The sequence below is a fragment of the Panulirus ornatus genome, chromosome 8 (genome assembly GCF_036320965.1).
Source record: "Panulirus ornatus isolate Po-2019 chromosome 8, ASM3632096v1, whole genome shotgun sequence".
NCBI classification, from domain to species: domain Eukaryota; kingdom Metazoa; phylum Arthropoda; class Malacostraca; order Decapoda; family Palinuridae; genus Panulirus; species Panulirus ornatus.
Window position 1 is genome coordinate 5,796,089 of NC_092231.1, and position 19,883 is coordinate 5,815,971.

A 19,883-nucleotide genomic window follows, 5' to 3' on the forward strand; every position below is an offset into this window, starting at 1 on the left:
TATTCCCTGCGTGTCGTAGAAGGCGACTAAAAGGGGAGGGAGCGGGGGGCTGGAAATCCTCTCCTCTCGTTTTTTTGTTTTTTTTTTTTTTTTTTTTTTATTTTCAAAAGAAGGAACAGAGAATTGGGCCAGGTGAGGGTATTCCCTCAAAGGCCCAGTCCTCTGTTCTTAACGCTACCTCGCTAATGCGGGAAATGGCGAATAGTTTGAAAGAAAAGATATATATATATATATATATATATATATATATATATATATATATATATATATATATATATATATTATCCCTGGGGATAGGGGAGAAAGAATACTTCCCACGTATTCCCTGCGTGTCGTAGAAGGCGACTAAAAGGGGAGGCAGCGGGGTGCTGGAAATCTTCCCCTCTCGTTTTTTTTTTTAATTTTCCAAAACAAGGAATAGAGAAGGGGGCCAGGTGAGGATATTCCCTCCAAGGCCCAGTCCTCTGTTCTTAACGCTACCTCGCTAACTCGGGAAATGGCGAATAGTTTGAAAGAAAAGAAAATATATATATATATATATATATATATATATATATATATATATATATATATATATATATATATATATTTATACTTTGTCGCTGTCTCCTGCGTTTGCGAGGTAGCGCAAGGAAACAGACGAAAGAAATGGCCCAACCCCCCCCCATACACATGTATATACATACGTCCACACACGCAAATATACATACCTACACAGCTTTCCATGGTTTACCCCAGACGCTTCACATGCCTTGATTCAATCCACTGACAGCAAGTCAACCCCGGTATACCACATCGCTCCAATTCACTCTATTCCTTGCCCTCCTTTCACCCTCCTGCATGTTCAGGCCCTGATCACACAAAATCTTTTTCACTCCATCTTTCCACCTCCAATTTGGTCTCCCTCTTCTCCTCGTTCCCTCCACCTCCGACACATATATCCTCTTGGTCAATCTTTCCTCACTCATTCTCTCCATGTGCCCAAACCACTTCAAAACACCCTCTTCTGCTCTCTCAACCACGCTCTTTTTATTTCCACACATCTCTCTTACCCTTACGTTACTCACTCGATCAAACCACCTCACACCACACATTGTCCTCAAACATCTCATTTCCAGCACATCCATCCTCCTGCGCACAACTCTATCCATAGCCCACACCTCGCAACCATACAACATTGTTGGAACCACTATTCCTTCAAACATACCCATTTTTGCTTTCCGAGATAATGTTCTCGACTTCCACACATTCTTCAAGGCCCCCAGAATTTTCGCCCCCTCCCCCACCCTATGATCCACTTCCGCTTCCATGGTTCCATCCGCTGCCAGATCCACTCCCAGATATCTAAAACACTTCACTTCCTCCAGTTTTTCTCCATTCAAACTCACCTCCCAATTTACTTGACCCTCAACCCTACTGTACCTAATAACCTTGCTCTTATTCACATTTACTCTTGACTTTCTTCTTCCACACACTTTACCAAACTCAGTCACCAGCTTCTGCAGTTTCTCACATGAATCAGCCACCAGCGCTGTATCATCAGCGAACAACAACTGACTCACTTCCCAAGCTCTCTCATCCCCAACAGACTTCATACTTGCCCCTCTTTCCAAAACTCTTGCATTTACCTCCCTAACAACCCCATCCATAAACAAATATATATATATATATATTCATTATTTCCTGCATTGACGAGATAGCGCCAGGAAACAGATGAAGAATGGCCCATCCATTCATATACACATATATATACTTAAATGCCCATACACACACATATACATATCAACATATACATATATATACATATACACACGTGTACTTATTCATACTTGCTTGCCTTCATCCATTCCTGGTGATACCCCACCCCACAGGGAACAGCATATAAAATGTGGGATATATAGCAGCTCATTCAACAGGATGCTTAGGATTATTTAAAATCAGTAAGATAAAAAGTTAAGAGTTTCATTAAACAACAGGATTTTCCTTTTTATTTTTTTTGCCTTAAACAATATCTATTATTTCTGTCGGTTATTGTGTGTATAGTTATATGCTCCCTCTTTTAGTATTCTATTTATTTGTGACAGGTCATCATGGGAGTGGAGAGAGGAGGCATTCGTAATGACAGTGGATATTGGATTAAGGGGGAAGAAGGCCATGAACATGGCTACACCCTCTTAGAGAATTTGAAGGAAGTGAACGCCATCACCGTGCCAGCCATTCTCGAGTATGCTGCTAACAAACATGGAGAAGCACCTTGCATGGGTACTAGGAAACTTTTAGCACGAGAACGAACCACTGAAAATGGTAGAAAGCTTGAGAAGTTACGTTTTGGAGACTACACATACATGTCATATAAAGAAGTTCAGGAAATGGTTGTAAACTTCAGTGATGGGATACGTAGCTTGGGACTAGGTAGTGGGGACCGCATAGCAGTGTTTGCTGAAACACGAGCTGAATGGTATGTGGCTGCTGTGGGCTGCTTGCGAAACAACTTGACTGTTGTGACACTTTACACAAATCTCCCTAATGAAAGTATTGGAGAGTGTGTTAATGAGACTGAGGTTAACACAGTCATTACTTCCCATGATCTGTTACCTCGACTTATCAAAATTGTTCCAGAATGCTCTTTGGTTACCCGTATTATTGTTATTGAAGACCAGCTTGAAGGTATTGGATCTACTACAGATGTTCCAAAAGAAGTAACCCTATTTTCTTTCAAGGACATACTGGAACTGGAAGTAAATGATGGAACTGTACCATTAGTTTCACCAAAGGCGGGTGATGTAGCCATTATCATGTATACGAGTGGATCAACAAGCCGTCCAAAAGGAGTGGAACTTAGTCATGAAAATATTTTCTCATCAATTACAGCTTACTGTATCCAAGCAGATTTGAGATTAGGTGATCGTTACATTGCTTACCTTCCATTAGCACATGTAATGGAGTTGGCGACTGAAACAGCACTAATAGCAATGAATGTTACAATAGCTTACTCTTCACCATTTACATTAATAAACAGTAGTTCTAAAATTATGAAGGGCACATGTGGTGATGCAAGAACAGCTAAACCCACATGCATGAATGCTGTACCATTAATCCTGGAGAGAATAATCAAAGGAGTCACAAAAGCAATTGAAGACCAGGGTCATTTGAAAGCTAAAATATTCAGTGAAGCCCTGAAATACAAACAAAAGCAAGCAGGCCCCTCTTTTGCTGGTAAGGTCCTGGATGCATTGATTTTCAACAGGGTAAAGGAGGAGCTTGGAGGACAATTACGCATGTTAGTGGTAGGGGGGGCACCAGTATCCACAGACACCCATAATAAGATTCGGGCACTGTTTGGATGCACTGTTCAAGTTGGCTATGGAGCAACAGAGACAGCAGCTTGTATCAGCAGTATGAACACGAGTGATATTCGCACGGGACACTGTGGCCCACCCAATCATGGTGTACTTCTCTCTTTAAATGACTGGGAAGATGGTGGTTATTTATCAACAGATAAGCCCAATCCTCGAGGTGAAATTATCATAGGTGGGCCCATGGTGTCCAAAGGATACTTTCGTCAGCCAGAAAAAACTGATGAAGTATTCTTCAATAAGGATGGTGCTAGGTGGTTTAAAACGGGAGACATTGGTGAGGTGGATGAAACTGGTGTACTCCATGTAATTGACCGAAAGGTTGATCTCGTAAAGCTCAAAAATGGTGAATATGTATCTTTGGGTAGTATAGAAAGCAAACTTAAAACTCATTGTCTTGTAGACAGCATCTGTGTTTATGCATATCCAGGTGCTGAAAATGCAGTAGCCTTAGTTGTTCCTCTTCCTGATTACTTGAAAAAAGTTGGAATCAGATTGGGCCATCTTGAAGATGCAACAGTGGAGGAGCTTTGCAGTGATCCAAAAGTTATAAAGTCTGTTCTTGAGGAGCTACAGGCACATGGAAAGAAGCAAGGTCTTGGTCGATGGGATCTCCCAGCAGCTCTGTTCCTTGCCTCTGACCCTTGGACTCCAGAGTCAGGACTGGTTACAGCGGCATTGAAAATCAAAAGGGTTCCAATTAGGAACCGCTTTCAAAGTGAACTTGACAACATGTATGGCCAACAGAAGGAGCCTGACAAGTAGATGATTTTATGAAGTTAATTTATCTTTCAACCCCACTTATTGTCCAGAAAATGCTTGTTCAAATTATGCAAAGCAAAAGAAGACTGATTACAACATGTAGTGGATAAAGGTAATGTTTAATTTAAAATTTCAGTTAACTGTATAATTTACAGTGCACAATACATGGAAAACATATGTTTTCCTTGTAGAAAATTATCTAATGTTTTTACCACTGTTTAAAGCTACTGGGATAGGATATAATGGCATTTGAGAATTGAAAAAAAAAACTATTTTTATACATGTTTCTTGATGAGAAGTAACTACTAAAAATTAAAATGCAACTTATTATGTATTACTTAGTTTTTCTCTTTGTAAAAGAAACAGGAAGTACAATATACTTTCTTTCTACATTTTCAGTATGTAGAAATCCAGTAATCAAAATTAATATGATATATGATTATTCTATTTTTTCATCAAGTATTTTTGCAAGCACTTATAAGTTTTTATTTTGCTACTTTGTATTAGATAAGAGAGCCATATAGATTATCAATAGCCTAGGGTGATATTTGTGTGACAAAACAATTTTCATTTGTATCTGGTAAGTCACTTTTTGAGTCACAAGTTACTTCTACTGAGCACCATCTTGAGTGATAGAAATTTGTGGATTTTATATTTGAATGGCTCTTAACTGTTAATGGTTACCAAGCCAGCATGCTTCACACATAAAACGTTCAGCCTGCATTGTATCAGCTAATTATATAAAAAAAGATTTTTTTTAGAAAATTTTATGAATATTTTTTTAAAATTTACTGAGCAGCATTTTATGTATGCATTAAGATGTTGCAGTATGGTATTTTTTTACTGCATTTATTAGTAGCTTAGCTTTGGTAGACTGCTATGCAGGTGGTTTTGTAGTGAGAAATTTTACTGGTAGTGCCTTTGTAGGGTTTGGTATGTAAATGACGTGTTGTTGTTTACACAAAAGTATTATGTATGTGAGTAGGGAATGTAATTCCTGATCAGTTCCTTTCAAGAATCCATCTCATTTATTGTAAGCATTTCGAATGCAGTGACTAGTTTTTCTCTTGTATAAAAAATTTTCTATTTTTTTCACATTTATTTAACTAAAAATAATTGTTTCTTTGGGAATCGTACTTTATAATTTTGTCTGCCCATAAGAAAATATAATTCACCTTTTTTATTTAAGAATTTTAGTGTCCTACATATGTTGCTGTCATGTTTCTTTCATTTCAGTTTTAAAGTTATTATTTTTGTAATATTTCTCAGATGTTGGATGGTTACTGTGGACTAAAAATTAGTTACTTCTAAAACCATGGCATTCTGACTTAAAAATTATGATGGCATTCAAATGATTTAGAAGTGCATCAGGATCTAATATCTTTGAAAAAATTGGAAGAAAAGGTACTTTTTAAATTAGAAAATTCATAGGAAATAATCAAACATGCACTTATAACCAGTTTTCATGAATACAGAAGCATGAAAACAAGAAAAAATTTCTTTGTCTGAATTAGCTGTTCACTGCTGTACGTGAGAAGCACTCTCATTTGTTCCTCCTGCCCATCTGAAGTGATATTAAGGTGAACTTTTCTTTGCCCATAGTATAATGTGCATTTATAAGCCGTGTCAAATGAATGAAAATAAAATGAATTCTCTTTTGACATTCAGTTTTCTCTTTAAGTCATTGGTAATAAATTCATTCAAGAATCATTGCAATATTCTATTTTTATGACTTCTCTAATACATCATTTGACATTACTCTCACGAACATGCCTTGCTTGCCAAAATGAATTTTTATGCAAGCAGTTGGATGCTCTCCTTCATTTTCTTCACGTTCAGCAATGAACACAAAGTATTGTGCCAGCACAGACAATAAAAAGTAATCCATTAATCATATCTATTGATAGAAAAATTACATGTATATAAAAGGAAATGAATGAAGATAATATTGCCTCTAATCAAATACACCCATTCCTCACTTTATGTGGGATCACTAAATGACCTTTTGCTATTATGTGAGGAATCTACTTCTACCAGTCCCTTTATTTCGAGTCAAAATTTGCTACTATGCAGGTTTATGCCATGCCAATATATCCCATTTTTCTATGATTATTGTTTCGCTATATGCAATTTCTCTCTATGCAAGGTTTTCAGGTAACATGATCCCCATATAACTATAGTGAGGGATGGGTGTACATGGTATCAGGGGAGATGCACTGACCAAAACAAAACATTAGTACACAAACAGGAGCAGAATATTGTAGGCTTCCTTGGGATGAAAAGTTCCTCAGTGACACTATTGTTTTTCTCCACTAACAATCTTAGTTAATCAAAGATGATGTCTCACTCCTGGCTTTACTATGTGCAGTCAGAGATTGTTAACATCTTAACACCCGGGCATGTGAAGCATCTGAAGTAAACCATGGAAAGTTCTGTGGTGCCTGGATGTGGAAAGGGAGCTGTGGTTTCGGTGCATTATTACATGACAGCTAGAGACTGAGTGTGAATGAATGTGGCCTTTGTTGTCTTTTCCTAGCGCTACCTCGTGCACATGAGGGGGGAGGGAGTTGTTATTTCATGTGTGGCAGGATGGTGATGGGAATGAATAAAGGCAGACAGTATGAATTATGTACATGTGTATATATGTATATGTCTGTGTGTGTATATATATGTATACATTGAGATGTATAGGTATGTATATTTGTGTGTGTGGATATGTATGTACATAAATGTGTATGTGGGTGGGTTGGGCCATTCTTTCGTCTGTTTCCTTGCCCTACCTTGCTAACGTGGGAGACAGCGACAGAGCAAAATAAATAAATAATATATTATGTATGTACATGTGTATGTGGGTGAATTTGGCCATTCCTCGTCTGTTTCCTTGCACTACCTCACTAACACGGGAGATGGCGGTTAAGTATAATGAGAAAATTATATTAGTTAATCAAATAATCACAGGACCCCTGTTATGGTATCCTTGCAGCATAAGACAACAATTTAATACATATCAGGGTAATGATGGACTCTTTTAGAGAAAGAAGTTCCTGGACAAGATTATGCCTTTTAATCCTTTGACAATGATAAAACCTTGCCAAAGATGACTTTCCACTCATGATATAACCACATGCAGGTAGAGTTCAATAATGCATCAGGGGTAAACCATAGAAAGGTCTGTGGGGCCTGGAGGTGGATAGGGAGCTGTGGTTTTGATGTATTACACATGACAACCAGAGACTGAGTGTGAATGAATGTGGCCTTTTTGTCTGCTTTCCTGGTGCTACCTTGCTGAAGTGGGGGTAGCAATGCTGTTTCCTGTAGGGCAGGATAGTGCCAGGAATGGATGAAGGCAAGCAAGTATGTGTATATATGTATGTGTATGCATATGGGCATTTGTGTATATGAGTGGATGGACCATTCTTCGTCTATTTCATGGTGCTACCTCTCTGACACAGGAAACAGTGATTTAAGTATAATATATATATCTTATTTATTTATTTATTATACTTAGTCGCTGTCTCCCGCATCAGCGAGGTAACACAAGGAAACAGACAAAAGAATGGCCAAACCCACCCACATACACATGTATATCCATAAATGCTCACACACACATACCTATACATTCTAAAGTATACATACACAGACATGTACACATGTACATATTCATACTTGCTGCCTTCGTCCATTCCCGCTGCCACCCCGCCACACATGAAATGGCACCCCCCCTCGGACACGCAAGGTAGCCCTAGGAAAAGACAACAAAGGCCACATTCGTTCACACTCAGGCTCTATCTGTCGTGTAATGCACCGAAACCACAGCTTCCTTTCCACATCCAGGCCCCACAAAACTTTCCATGGTTTACCCCAGACGTTTCACATGCCCTGGTTCAATCCATTGACAGCATGTCGAGCCTGGTATACCACATAGTTCCAATTCATTCTATTCCTTGCACGCCTTTCACCCTCTTGTATTTTTAGGCCCTGATCACTCAAAATCCTTTTCTTTCCAGCCTTCCACCTCCAGTTTGGTCTCCCACTTCTCGTTCCCTCCACCTCTGACACGTATGTCCTCTTTGTCAATCTTTCCTTACTCATTCCCTCCATGTCACCAAACCATTTCAGCACACCCTCTTCTGCTGTCTCAACCACACTCTTTTTCTTACCACACATCTCTCTTACCCTTTCATTTCTTACTCGATCAAACCACCTTACACCACATATTGTCCTTAAACATTTCATTTCCAACACATCCACCCTCCTCCGCACAACCCTATCTATAGCCCATGCCTCGCACCCATTTAACATTGTTGGAACCACTATTCTTTCAAACATACCCATTTTTGCTCTCCGAGATAACATTCTCACCTTCCACACATTCTTCAATGTTCCCAGAACCTTCGCCCCCTCCCCCACCCTGTGACTCACTTCTGCTTCCATGGTTCCATCCGCTGCTAAATCCACTCCCAGATATCTAAAACACTTCACTTCCTCCAGATTTTCTCTATTCAAACTTACCTCCCTATTAACTTGTCCCCCCATCCTACTGAAGCTAATAACTTTGCTCTTATTCACATTTACTCTCAACTTTCTTCTTTCAGTCCCCAACTTCTGCACGGGCAAATATGGAAATGGCCTCATTTTTTCACATTTATTCTCTAGCTGTCATGTATGATGCACTGAAACCAGAGCGTCTGATTCATAATCAGGCCCCATAAACATTTTCGTCATTTCCTGTGGCTGCTTCATATACACTGGTTCAACCCAATGACAGCACATTAATATAGGCTAGTGTGTGTGTGTGTGTGTGTCTGTGTGTGTGCATATGAGTAAAAGACTTTGTACACATGTATAAGGTTAAGAGATAGGGCAACATGAATCTAAGACTCTTCCTGTAACTCACAAATAGTAACTACGCAGACTGTGTGTGAGAGTAATACATAATTTTTAACCTTATGTATATATGTGCATTTTTTTACTTATTTGTGCAAACATAGAGGAAATTTTTTTACACCCCCAGGCTCCATTCCATAATCCTTTTTTCACAGTCATGTAGCTCCATTCATGGTCATTTAAAACACTACTTCTCCCAGCTTGTTCTATTCATTCATTGCTATGTTGCTGTAGAAGTTTTTTTATTCACATATTTTTAGGCTTGCTTAGTTTCCTGTTGTGTTCTCAAGTTTATCAGTTGCTTCATGTTTTTGGGAGCCTATTATGTAAGGCTATTTTTCACTTATACCATCAAATATTTCATAAAGCTGCAAATATGATTCTTTGATGATATTTGGTGGTGTATCAATCTCCAAGCCCCTTTTATGGGTAGATTCCAAAATTTTTCACTCCGTAAGATGGTAGATACAACCTGTTCTTATTCTACCTTGTCTCATCTTCATCACTTTGCAGGTAGTTAAGGTGAATTTCATTTACATTTATGAGACCAGTGTTGGAGTCTCTAGATCCTTTCCACTAAAGTCTAAAAGATTTGTAGTGCATCAAGTCTTCCCTCTGAATCCACACCTCAGTAGTTACTGGTGTGTTTCTAATTTTCCAAATTGCTTTTTGTGAAAAAAGGATGTAATATATGCAATTTTCTTATCCTTTTGAAAGTATCTTAAATGATCTCCTCTTGCCCATCAGGATGAGATCCATTGTATCTTAATATGAATCTAGAACACTCATGAGCATACCTATACTCCATGGTTTCTTCCACATACTTCTTAGGTATTTTTGGAGGTAAGGTGTCAACTGTGAACACATTGTGAAACTTAGTCATAAGATTCTTATGGTTCCTTCTTTTTTGTTTCATTATCTTCCTCTGAACCTTTAATCTAATTCACCATTTTTAACTAATAGTCTTTTCTGATCTTTCATCCATTGTCTCAAATTTTGTCTTTAAATTCTTTAGCTCTTCCTTCCTTCTTTTACTGTATTCACTGCTTTCTGTTATTTTGCAAGCACTAGCTGTGTGCTGCACCATCTGTATCCTGTCCTAAATACGTTAAACTTTCTTGTTTTTTTTTTGACATCCAATATTGGAAAATGCCTCTTTCCACTCTGTCCCTTCTCTCCTCTAACAGTTGGTACCCATCTACTGATTCTCCAGATTTTGCAAAAACCTATTCCACCACTGTTCTCTACTCTTACGTAATAATTATTTCGCAGTTCATACCTTGTTCCTCTCTTGACATTTGAAGTTCCTTACTACTTTTTGTTTCTTCTCCTCAAATCACACACTGTCACAGCTGAAGTATTTTATAACAGCCTTTTTCCCTAATGGATATAACAGCTGGTGTCTACTATTTCCTGGATGTTGAACCTCAATATGAGATCCAGTATTGATGGAGTATCTACCTCCTCCCCCTCCCTCAACTCTAGGATGATTGTGGAGATGGTAGAACAGGAATTTCCCCTGAGCACACTCTCAAAAATATATACCCATATGTCTCACTTGCCCCACAAGGATCCAGACACTCCTGGTTTTTAATCTTGCAGGTTTTCCTTTGTCACTAACTTATTTTTGTTCTTTTTGTGAGCTTTATCCCTGGGACCATACCTTCTTTGTCTATTTCCACTATAAGTACCTTAACCTGTTTTCTTCCCTTATTGCCCTTTCTTCTGATGATTGGCTATGATTTTCATCCAGATCAAGTATCACCATCTTTCTCTCTCTTTGTTTTACTATTCCAATGATCTTGATTCTCTCAAGTTGCTGGCAAACCTTTGGTGCTTATTGTTATCCACATCAGTCCTTATCCGCTTCCCTTTGACTTTCATACTTTGTTTACAAAAACTTTTTTTCAGTTTTATCTTGCCTTACTTTTTCATTAGTCTCTGATAACATTTTGGGGTTTCTATAGAAATATTTTCATGGGCCATTCTGATTCTGCATCTTCTTAATACTCAGTTGGCTTATAACTTGGGTACCCATCCTGGCAATGCCAAGCCTGTTTGTTTTTGTGCATATCCTCTTGATATTACATGTGCCCTCATTGTCCAGATCCACTCAAACATTGTGATCTTGTTTTTGGTGTTGATATGGGTTCCTTCTTAGCTTAAGGATTCAATTACGAACCCCATGTACTGTCTATTCTTGTATTTTGAGTTATTCAAAATGTGTTCTTACTTTTACAGTTTCTGATATTTGTACCTGAAACTTAGGACTGGTCATCTTCAAATTCCAAACTGGTCATCTTCATTTCACATTCATTTCCCCTGGGAATATAAAGCAAATTTTCCCTTGTTCCTTCTTCAAATGACCAAATTTCCACTCCTGCGTCAACATCAGTTGCATCACAATTTTTTCAGTTGCACTGCATAATTTACATCCATTTTTATTTCTGCACTCATTCTACTGCAATAAATTCAATAAATACTCTTGAAATTCTACTTTTAGTTAAGTCTTATTATTCTTACCATTTACTTATCAGTTTATCTGGTATTTTATTTGTACGATATGTGTTTGTGATTTTTACAGCTGAAATGCCATGTTCTGAAACATTTTGTTATTTTTTTCAATCATTTAAATAATTCTGACATCAATTTGAGTATTCTGTCGATTTAATATTTCTTAGGCACTGCAAACACTTTTTTAATTGTGCTTCCTGTTTACTTTCTTTTTATGTGCGTGCAAAATTGTAGAGATCTCGAGAGCACTAAGTTTTAAATACCCCAGGGAATTTCTCAGCATTCCCCCAGCTCTTCAATGTTCTGAATGGTCTAGTCAGCATAATGATGTTTTTCTTCATAGTTATTCCACTATCATATATTCTACATGCATTAGAATATATTACTTTCCTTGGTACCTCTATATTGAGGCTTGTGTGTGTTTGCGATAATGTATTTGCACATGGGGGGGGATAGCTTTACGTTTGGATGTTTATTTTTGTACACACATAAGCACAATGTTAAAGGATGCATGATGGAAAATTTATTGTGTGCTTGAGGTCTCCCAATTTCTTTCACAATTATTATAGCACCAAGGGTAACTCAAGTATTAAGATAAGTTTACAAAATATGCATTAGCTATCAGTCCATGTTTTATAACTGGAACAGGTAGATGGTTGTCCGAGTATGCCAGAAGCTATACTGAGCCTTAGTTTTAGTAGTGCTGTACTCCAAGCATGAGGAAACTCATACTGAATGCATACTCATTCCTTCAGTTGTTAGTGCCTTCATTTGCCTTTCCAGTTTTTAAATTCAAAGGTATTTGATACCTCTATATGTATGTGATGAAGGCAGATTAATCATTGCAGTGCTGAAAGCTGATGCAAGAAGCATAAAACCGTGAAGTGTGGATAATGCAATATTTCAGGTCATCTGGTCTCAAGAATATGCCAAAAAAAGAAATGCAACAACTCTTGGGCTGGTGTCAGATCTTGAGAATGAGCCAAGATGGCTGAAATATTGTCAGCACTGTAATTCAGACTTTTTTATAGCATATTACAAACAATATTTATTTGGTTTTATATATGCAGTGCCCAATTTGATGTTTAATTTATAAACTATGTAATAAATGAATGGGCTTATGAATGCAGAATGTAGTTCTATAATGTATTTATTTATTGTTTTTCTTGTAAAGATATGCTTAAAAGTTTAGTTTTATAATAAAGAGGATGTGTATTAATACCTCATAAGTCCGTCATAATCCTCTGTATTCTGTATTGTGCACAAAATACTTGCAAATTGCATTCTATGTAAACCAAATATTCTAAAGGATATCATTATACATTGTTTTATTGCCTCATAATCTTCATAAAAGTTGTACTTATTTCTTCTGTATACATTCATGAATATTCAGTCAGAAGTGCTTAATATGAAGCAAGATTTTTTCTTTGAAAGTGGTATGCAGAATTTATCGTAAAAACTTCTCCACATTATTCTCCACATAACTGAGTATTCTGTTGGTATTCAAGACGAAAACATTTGAGGAAGAGTTATTGTAATTGAGCCTGGGGTAGTAACTCCATGCGAGTGTTGAATCAAAGCTTTTACATGTGAAACGAGATATTTCTCTTTCAAAGCAAATGACAAAGTTACTTTATATACTTTTCCAGACTTTCCTCATGAGATAAAACATAATTTGTTAATGACAGCATTCATGGTAGAAACATTTTTAAATATTCAATGCTTTGTAACTGAGCACACACTATGGTCATGGCTTGTATCAATATGTTTTAGCAAAAATAAAATTGCTGAATGGAATCACAAATCAGAGTGCCAGGAAAACGGAATACACTCATAACATCTGAAATCCAGCAGCCATGGCTCTGAGCAGTCAATGGTTTAAAGAATTTGCTGGATAAGGGAACTGATGATGAAAGAAGGGACAGAGAAAGGGGCTAATGGAAGATTTATCTTCTAAGGCTTGGTCAGTTGTTCTTGATGTTACCTTGCTTTGAAGGAAATAGCAAAAACAAATGAAAGAATTAATAATGAAAATATATGTATTATTAGTATGCATAATCACTATTTCCCGCATCAGCAAGGTAGCACCAGGAAACAGAAGAATTTATATACATAAACTCCCACATACACACATACATATCAACATATACATACATACACATGTGCATATATATATATATATATATTCTTATTTTTATTATTATTATTTGCTTTGTCGCTGTCTCTCGCATTAGCGAGGTAGTGCAAGGAAACAGATGAAAGAATGGCCCAACCCACCCACATACACATGTATATACATACACGTCCACACACGCAAATATACATACCTATACATCTCAATGTATACATATATATACCCACACAGACATATAATATATACTCATGTACATAATTCATATTGTCTGCCTTTATTCATTCCCATCGCCACCCCGCCACACATGGAACAACAACACCCTCCCCCCCCTTATGTGTGCGGGTTAGTGCTAGGAAAAGACAACAAAGGCCCCATTCGTTCACACTCAGTCTCTAGCTGTCATGTAATAATGCACTGAAACCACAGCTCCCTTTCCACATCCAGGCCCCACAGAACTTTCCATGGTTTTACCCCAGACGCTTCACATGCCCTGGTTCAATCCACTGACAGCACGTCGACCCTGGTATACCACATCGTTCCAATTCACTCTATTCCTTGCACGCCTTTCACCCTCCTGCATGTTCAGGCCCCGATCACTCAAAATCTTTTTCACTCCATCTTTCCACCTCCAATTTAGTTTCCCACTTCTCCTCGTTCCCTTCACCTCTGACACATATATCCTCTTGGTCAATCTTTCCTCACTCATTCTCTCCATGTGACCAAACCATTTCAAAACACCCTCTTCTGCTCTCTCAACCACACTCTTTATTACCACATATCTCTCTTACCCTGTTATTACTTACTCGATCAAACCACCTCACACCACATATTGTCCTCAACATCTCATTTCCAGCACATCCACCCTCCTGCGCACAACTCTATCCATAGCCCACACCTTGCAACCATACACCATTGTTGGAACCACTATTCCTTCAAACATACCCATTTTTGCTTTCCGAAATAATGTTCTTGACTTCCACACATTCTTCAAGGCTTCCAGAATTTTCGCCCCCTCCCCCACCCTATGATTCACTTCTGCTTCCATGGTTCCATCCGCTGCCAAATCCACTCCCAGATATCTATAACACTTCACTTCCTCTAGTTTTTCTCCATTCAAACTTACCTCCCAATTTACTTGACCCTCAACCCCACTGTACCTAATAACCTTACTCTTATTCACATTTACTCTCAACTTTCTTCTTTCACACACTACCAAACTCAGTCACCAGCTTCTGCAGTTTCTCACATGAATCAGCCACCAGCGCTGTATCATCAGCGAACAACAACTGACTCACTTCCCAAGCTCTCTCATCCACAACAGACTGCATACTTGCCCCTTTTTCCAAGACTCTTGCATTCACCTCCCTAACAACCCCATCCATAAACAAATTAAACAACCATGGAGACATCACACACCCCTGCCGCAAACCTACATTCACTGAGAACCAATCACTTTCCTCTCTTCCTACACGTACACATGCCTTACATCCTCGATAAAAACTTTTCACTGCTTCTAACAACTTACCTCCCACACCATATATCCTTAATACCTTCCACAGAGCATCTCTATCAACTCTATCATATGCCTTCTTGAGATCCATAAATGCTACATACAAATCAATTTGCTTTTCTAAGTATTTCTCACATACATTCTTCAAAGCAAACACCTGATCCACACATCCTCTACCACTTCTGAAACCACATATACATATACATACATACATACCTCCAACAGCCAGGATTGAACCCAGGACCCCTGTGCAACAAGCGGGAGTGCTACCACTAGGCTATGGGCCTGGGCCAGGGTGTTGGAGGTTTGTATGTTCTATGAAGGTGTGTTCCTATGCACTTTGTTCGTATATTTATATATATGTGTGTGTGTGTGTTTCTATAAATTTTAAGCAACACTGCAATGGTAGTTATTTAATGTACTATGCAAAACTCTTTCCTTGTTTCTGATCCTAGAATGTACATGTAGACTAGGTAAAATCTTTTATTACATAGAAGCTAAAGTTGCTTAGGGTGAAATCTGGCCCAGATGAAGTTAGTGATAGGAAGATGCTTGGAGGATCATTAAAACTTAGCTTTGGCTAGGGAGCATTAGGTAAAGGGTTTGGTAAAGAGCTGGAACGGCTGTACCTTTATGAGCACAGTTTCAATGCTTTAAATGGTTCTTGCAACGTCACTTGCTTCATGTAATTGACTGCACTAACATTTCAAGACAGCGAACAATGGGTAAAAGCAATATGTTGATCCCTGGGCAGCACCCAAGGAACGAAGAGGAAATTCTGCAAACACAAGTGCCATTATAGTGAGCACCAGTACCCATGCAACTACCAGATTTTGTGAGTTGCCAGAATTTGGAATGGTGGATTGGAGAAATACGAGTGTATATCACAAAAGCAGGGATGGAGGAAGACAGATACATGATTAAATGAGAGTAAGGAAAAACATAAAACAGTATTGTGTTGCCTTCAGATGTGCTAGTTCTTAGTTGGTTGAGTTAAAGGAAGTGAACCAATAGTGATGGAAAAGGACTCAAACATATATAAGCTATTTCATGCATTCTCAGTTCACGTTTAAAACACAGAATCCTCGTAAACCATTTATAATCTCAGGACACAAAGACAAACTTCAGCTGCAAATCAAACTTTCTTCAGTATTTCACTTATTGTATATTACCTTTCATAAACATTAATAATAACCTGATCATGTACAGGGTGGTGAGAGAGGTGAATGCAAGGGTCTTAGAGATGGGGGTGGGTATATAGTATAAAGGGTACTGGAGGTGAGTTAGTTGTTGTTTGTGGATGATATGGATTTAGTAGCAGACTTGAGAGAGAGAGAAACTCAAAGTGAGTTCATGCTAATGATAGACGGGTAATGCAAAGTATAGGAAGGTAAGACAGGATGTGTTGAGTGAGAGTTTGAAAGGGAAGAATCTGGAGGAAGTGGAGTGTTTTAGGTACCTATGAGAGAATATGGCAGTGCACTATATTTGCTTACTGTATATTCTGAGGCACATCACTTCAGTCGTGAAAATGTTGAATAACCTGAGTAAGCTATCAACAGCAATTTTACCTCCTTTCAAAATTAATGCGATCTTGTCTACTCGTGCATTTTTACCACACTTCATTTTATGCTATACTTTCGCTATCTTTCCTTTCATCATTCCATTCGCCACTCTGTGTACCACTTCATTCAAACACAACCCATCAAACATCTTATCACCCAACTCATTTCGCAGTATTTCAAAATGTTCATGCCATCTCCTCACTGTCTCTTCTTTACCTGTTATCACTTCCTCATCTACTCTCCTCACTGATGCTCCCATTTGTTCTCATTGTCTCAGGTCTCTCGTACTTCATTCCAAAATTTCTTCATATTGCTTCTGAAGTACTTTGGTACTCTCACCCAATCTCTCATTTGCTTTTTTTTTTTCCAAGCATACCTTGCACATTTTTTGTACTCTTCCCAGTTACTTATTCATTTACTTTACCTAAAATTCATCCTGGTCTCCACATCTTATAAATGTCCCATGAACTTAGGCAGAGATTGGCAATTGCATAGATGATGAAGTGCTGAGAGTTGGATGCTATTATAATTGCAGAATAAAGGCAAAAACCTAAGGAATAGCAGAAATACCTGTGAAAAGCATGGAGCACTAACACCTCAAATTCACAGTTTGGAAACTTGTGCCTTTTTCGTTGGTATTCCGAATTCAGAGATGTCAGAAGTATTTGGCCAATGCATATTGGATTGTACATCTTTTACCTGTAAAGTTGTGTTATCATTATTGGTTAAACTATAAACTGCAAGTAAAGTGGAATAAGCATTGAAAAATTAAATGCAAACTTTTATTCAATCACAGAACAGTTATGACCATTTCAAAGCAAAGAATGGTTGAAATATAGACCTTTGCCCTCTTGAATATAAAAGAATTGAAACATTCATTGTTATTTGATCAGATTAATTATTTGCTAATAACAGTGTTTACACTGAATTTACCTTGGAAAGATTTAAGACCAAGAATAACTGTGAAGAATGTTAAGCAGCCACATCATATCTTCCCATAAACTTTTTGTACTACATCATTCATTCACTGTGCTTAAGATATCAAATCCAGGATAAAAACTAAACTGTTTTTGTATCTGTATTCACATGAGTCACTTATGTAATATTCCTTAATTCATAGGTATAGCTTTTTAGTGAATATCTACTGAAATCTTCAGGGATCTTCACCCTTACATCCTCAGCTGAGCCCAGGCTGCTGGGTAGGGTCATTGGTCGACCAAGTTGTTGGAAGTTGCAGCCCACAGGTCCACACATCCCCCACAGCCTGGCTGGTGTGGTGTACTTTGTAGGTAGTTATCCAGTGCACTTTGAAAATAATCTCCTGTGTTGAAGAGTCTTGGGTACCGTACGTATGTTTAAGGTGTTCTGTCCTTTTGTGCACATTGCACCTTTGGGATTCAGAGGTAATATTTTCCAATCTTCCATTCCAATCTTCCATTCTTGTTGTGCCAGTATGATGCTACTTCATCCACCCATTTGTGATAATTCATCTCTATCTTGACTTCTGAACACATTTACACTATAAAAAGGTGATCCTGTCTGTATGTACAGAGGAAATTGCCAAATGCAAGATGACTAATCATGACAAGGTTCTGCTGGTAATATGGAAAGTGTGAAGAGGAAAAATGGCAGGAGTGAGTTGTATCACTAAACAATGCCATTCCACCATCCTCTGACACAGTACCACCATAGGATACCATTGAAAACAATACTGAAACTCATTAAATGAAAAGTAGAAAATTTAATTGACATAATTCTAAGTCCTATACCTGACACTACCCAAGTTTTGTTTCTTAAACTCATTCATCAGCCCCCAGAAAAAGAAACAAATAAGAAAAAAATCAGTCCAGACTAATAATGTGAAATTGTTCAGATTTATCCCAGGGTATGTTTTTCTTCTCCTTGGACATATATTTCACATTTCTGACTCTGCAGGAGGTGGCAGATTGAGGGCTTGAATATGCTGGCCACTCTGTAGGTTTATCAATAGGATTTTATGGAGTCACAGCTATGTCTGGTTCTAATCATTACAGTAACTTCATTACTGTCTCAGTTTTATTGATTTTTTAAGTTTTTATGTTATGGACATCTTTCACAAAGTTATTTCATTGCACTTTTTACATTCATTTTCCACTTTCATCCTAACAGTATTCGCTTACAGAACATCTTTCAGTGCATCCTTCTGCAGGAATGGGTGATCAGAAAATCTTTTCCTTGCAAAATTTTGTGAATTTATCCAAGTGAACCAATTACTGCATGTATCTTGTGATATGTAAATGTTTCTATGCAAATTATATCTTTGCACATTCAGTGGATGACTTGTAAGCAGAGAGTTGACTTATAGTCTACCCTGAGCAACCAATTGAAGTATGTACATTATAGCATGATTCTTGTATTTTAGACATTTTTAACTCTAATGCCGGCAGGCCATGCATAGTGTTTTTCATACCTCTTTCATAGATAGATAGTTGGCATAATATACATTCAGCTCAACAATATGATGTATATTTGTTTCTCTCTATTTTTAATCTTCCATCTGTTCCTTTTTTTCAGCCATGAAGAATGTTGCCTGCACAGTTTACTTAAGAAACTCAAGAGCATGAATCAACTGATTCTTGACAAACACATGTAAATGTGGTGTTAACCTCCACGTGATTCAAATGGTGTTTCCAATGTACACTAAGGTTGTTGGTTCCTAGAGACTATTGTACACTTGGATGCTTTAACACAACCTGAGATCTGCATGTGTATCTCCATATTTTTCAATATCAGCAGGGTTGTCAAGTGGCAACGTCAACAAGGAAAACTCATTTAAGAATTGGGTGTGCAAGGATGTTGTGTCTTATGCACATCTGAAATTCCTTATTTGCTCCAATAGCTATTACTGGTATTAGAACTGAAACATCTTTTGCACTTTTTATAATTATTAATGGTGCATAATACACCATTCAAATAGGGTATTTTTCTGAAATTTTTATTGTTGCATATCTTTCATGTGTTTTGAGTGACTTTTAGAGGTCACAGTTCCATAAATATGGGAAACACCCCATGGAAACAGTTAAACTAAGTGTTTATTCTCAGCCATTTAAATTCTTGTCTTATGTGCAACATCATGTGGAGAGTTTACTTTTCTTCTACGACCACAATCCAATTAA

At 37.7% G+C, this 19,883-nt stretch overlaps 2 protein-coding genes across 9 annotated transcripts in view; one reads left to right on the forward strand and one right to left on the reverse strand.

The window, feature by feature from the left end:
• Positions 1 to 12,838, forward strand: part of LOC139749778 (uncharacterized) — a 53,023-nt gene extending 40,185 nt beyond the window's left edge. For all 4 annotated transcript variants that reach the window (XM_071664012.1, XM_071664014.1, XM_071664015.1 and 1 more), the window contains one exon: positions 2,085 to 12,838. In XM_071664012.1, coding sequence (XP_071520113.1) covers positions 2,085 to 4,121 — 2,037 coding nt within the window. In that variant the 3' untranslated portion in view covers positions 4,122 to 12,838. The remainder of the gene's footprint in view (positions 1 to 2,084) is intronic.
• LOC139749777 (uncharacterized) overlaps positions 1 to 19,883 on the reverse strand; it is a 137,108-nt gene that overhangs the window by 83,140 nt on the left and 34,085 nt on the right. Inside the window, exon 1 of one of the 5 annotated variants that reach the window (XM_071664011.1) lies at positions 17,299 to 17,410. The exons of the other annotated variants lie outside the window; for them this stretch is intronic. Coding sequence (XP_071520112.1) covers positions 17,299 to 17,311 — 13 coding nt within the window. The 5' untranslated portion in view covers positions 17,312 to 17,410. Of the gene's footprint in view, positions 1 to 17,298; positions 17,411 to 19,883 lie in introns of those variants that run through there. 5 annotated transcript variants of the gene reach the window in all.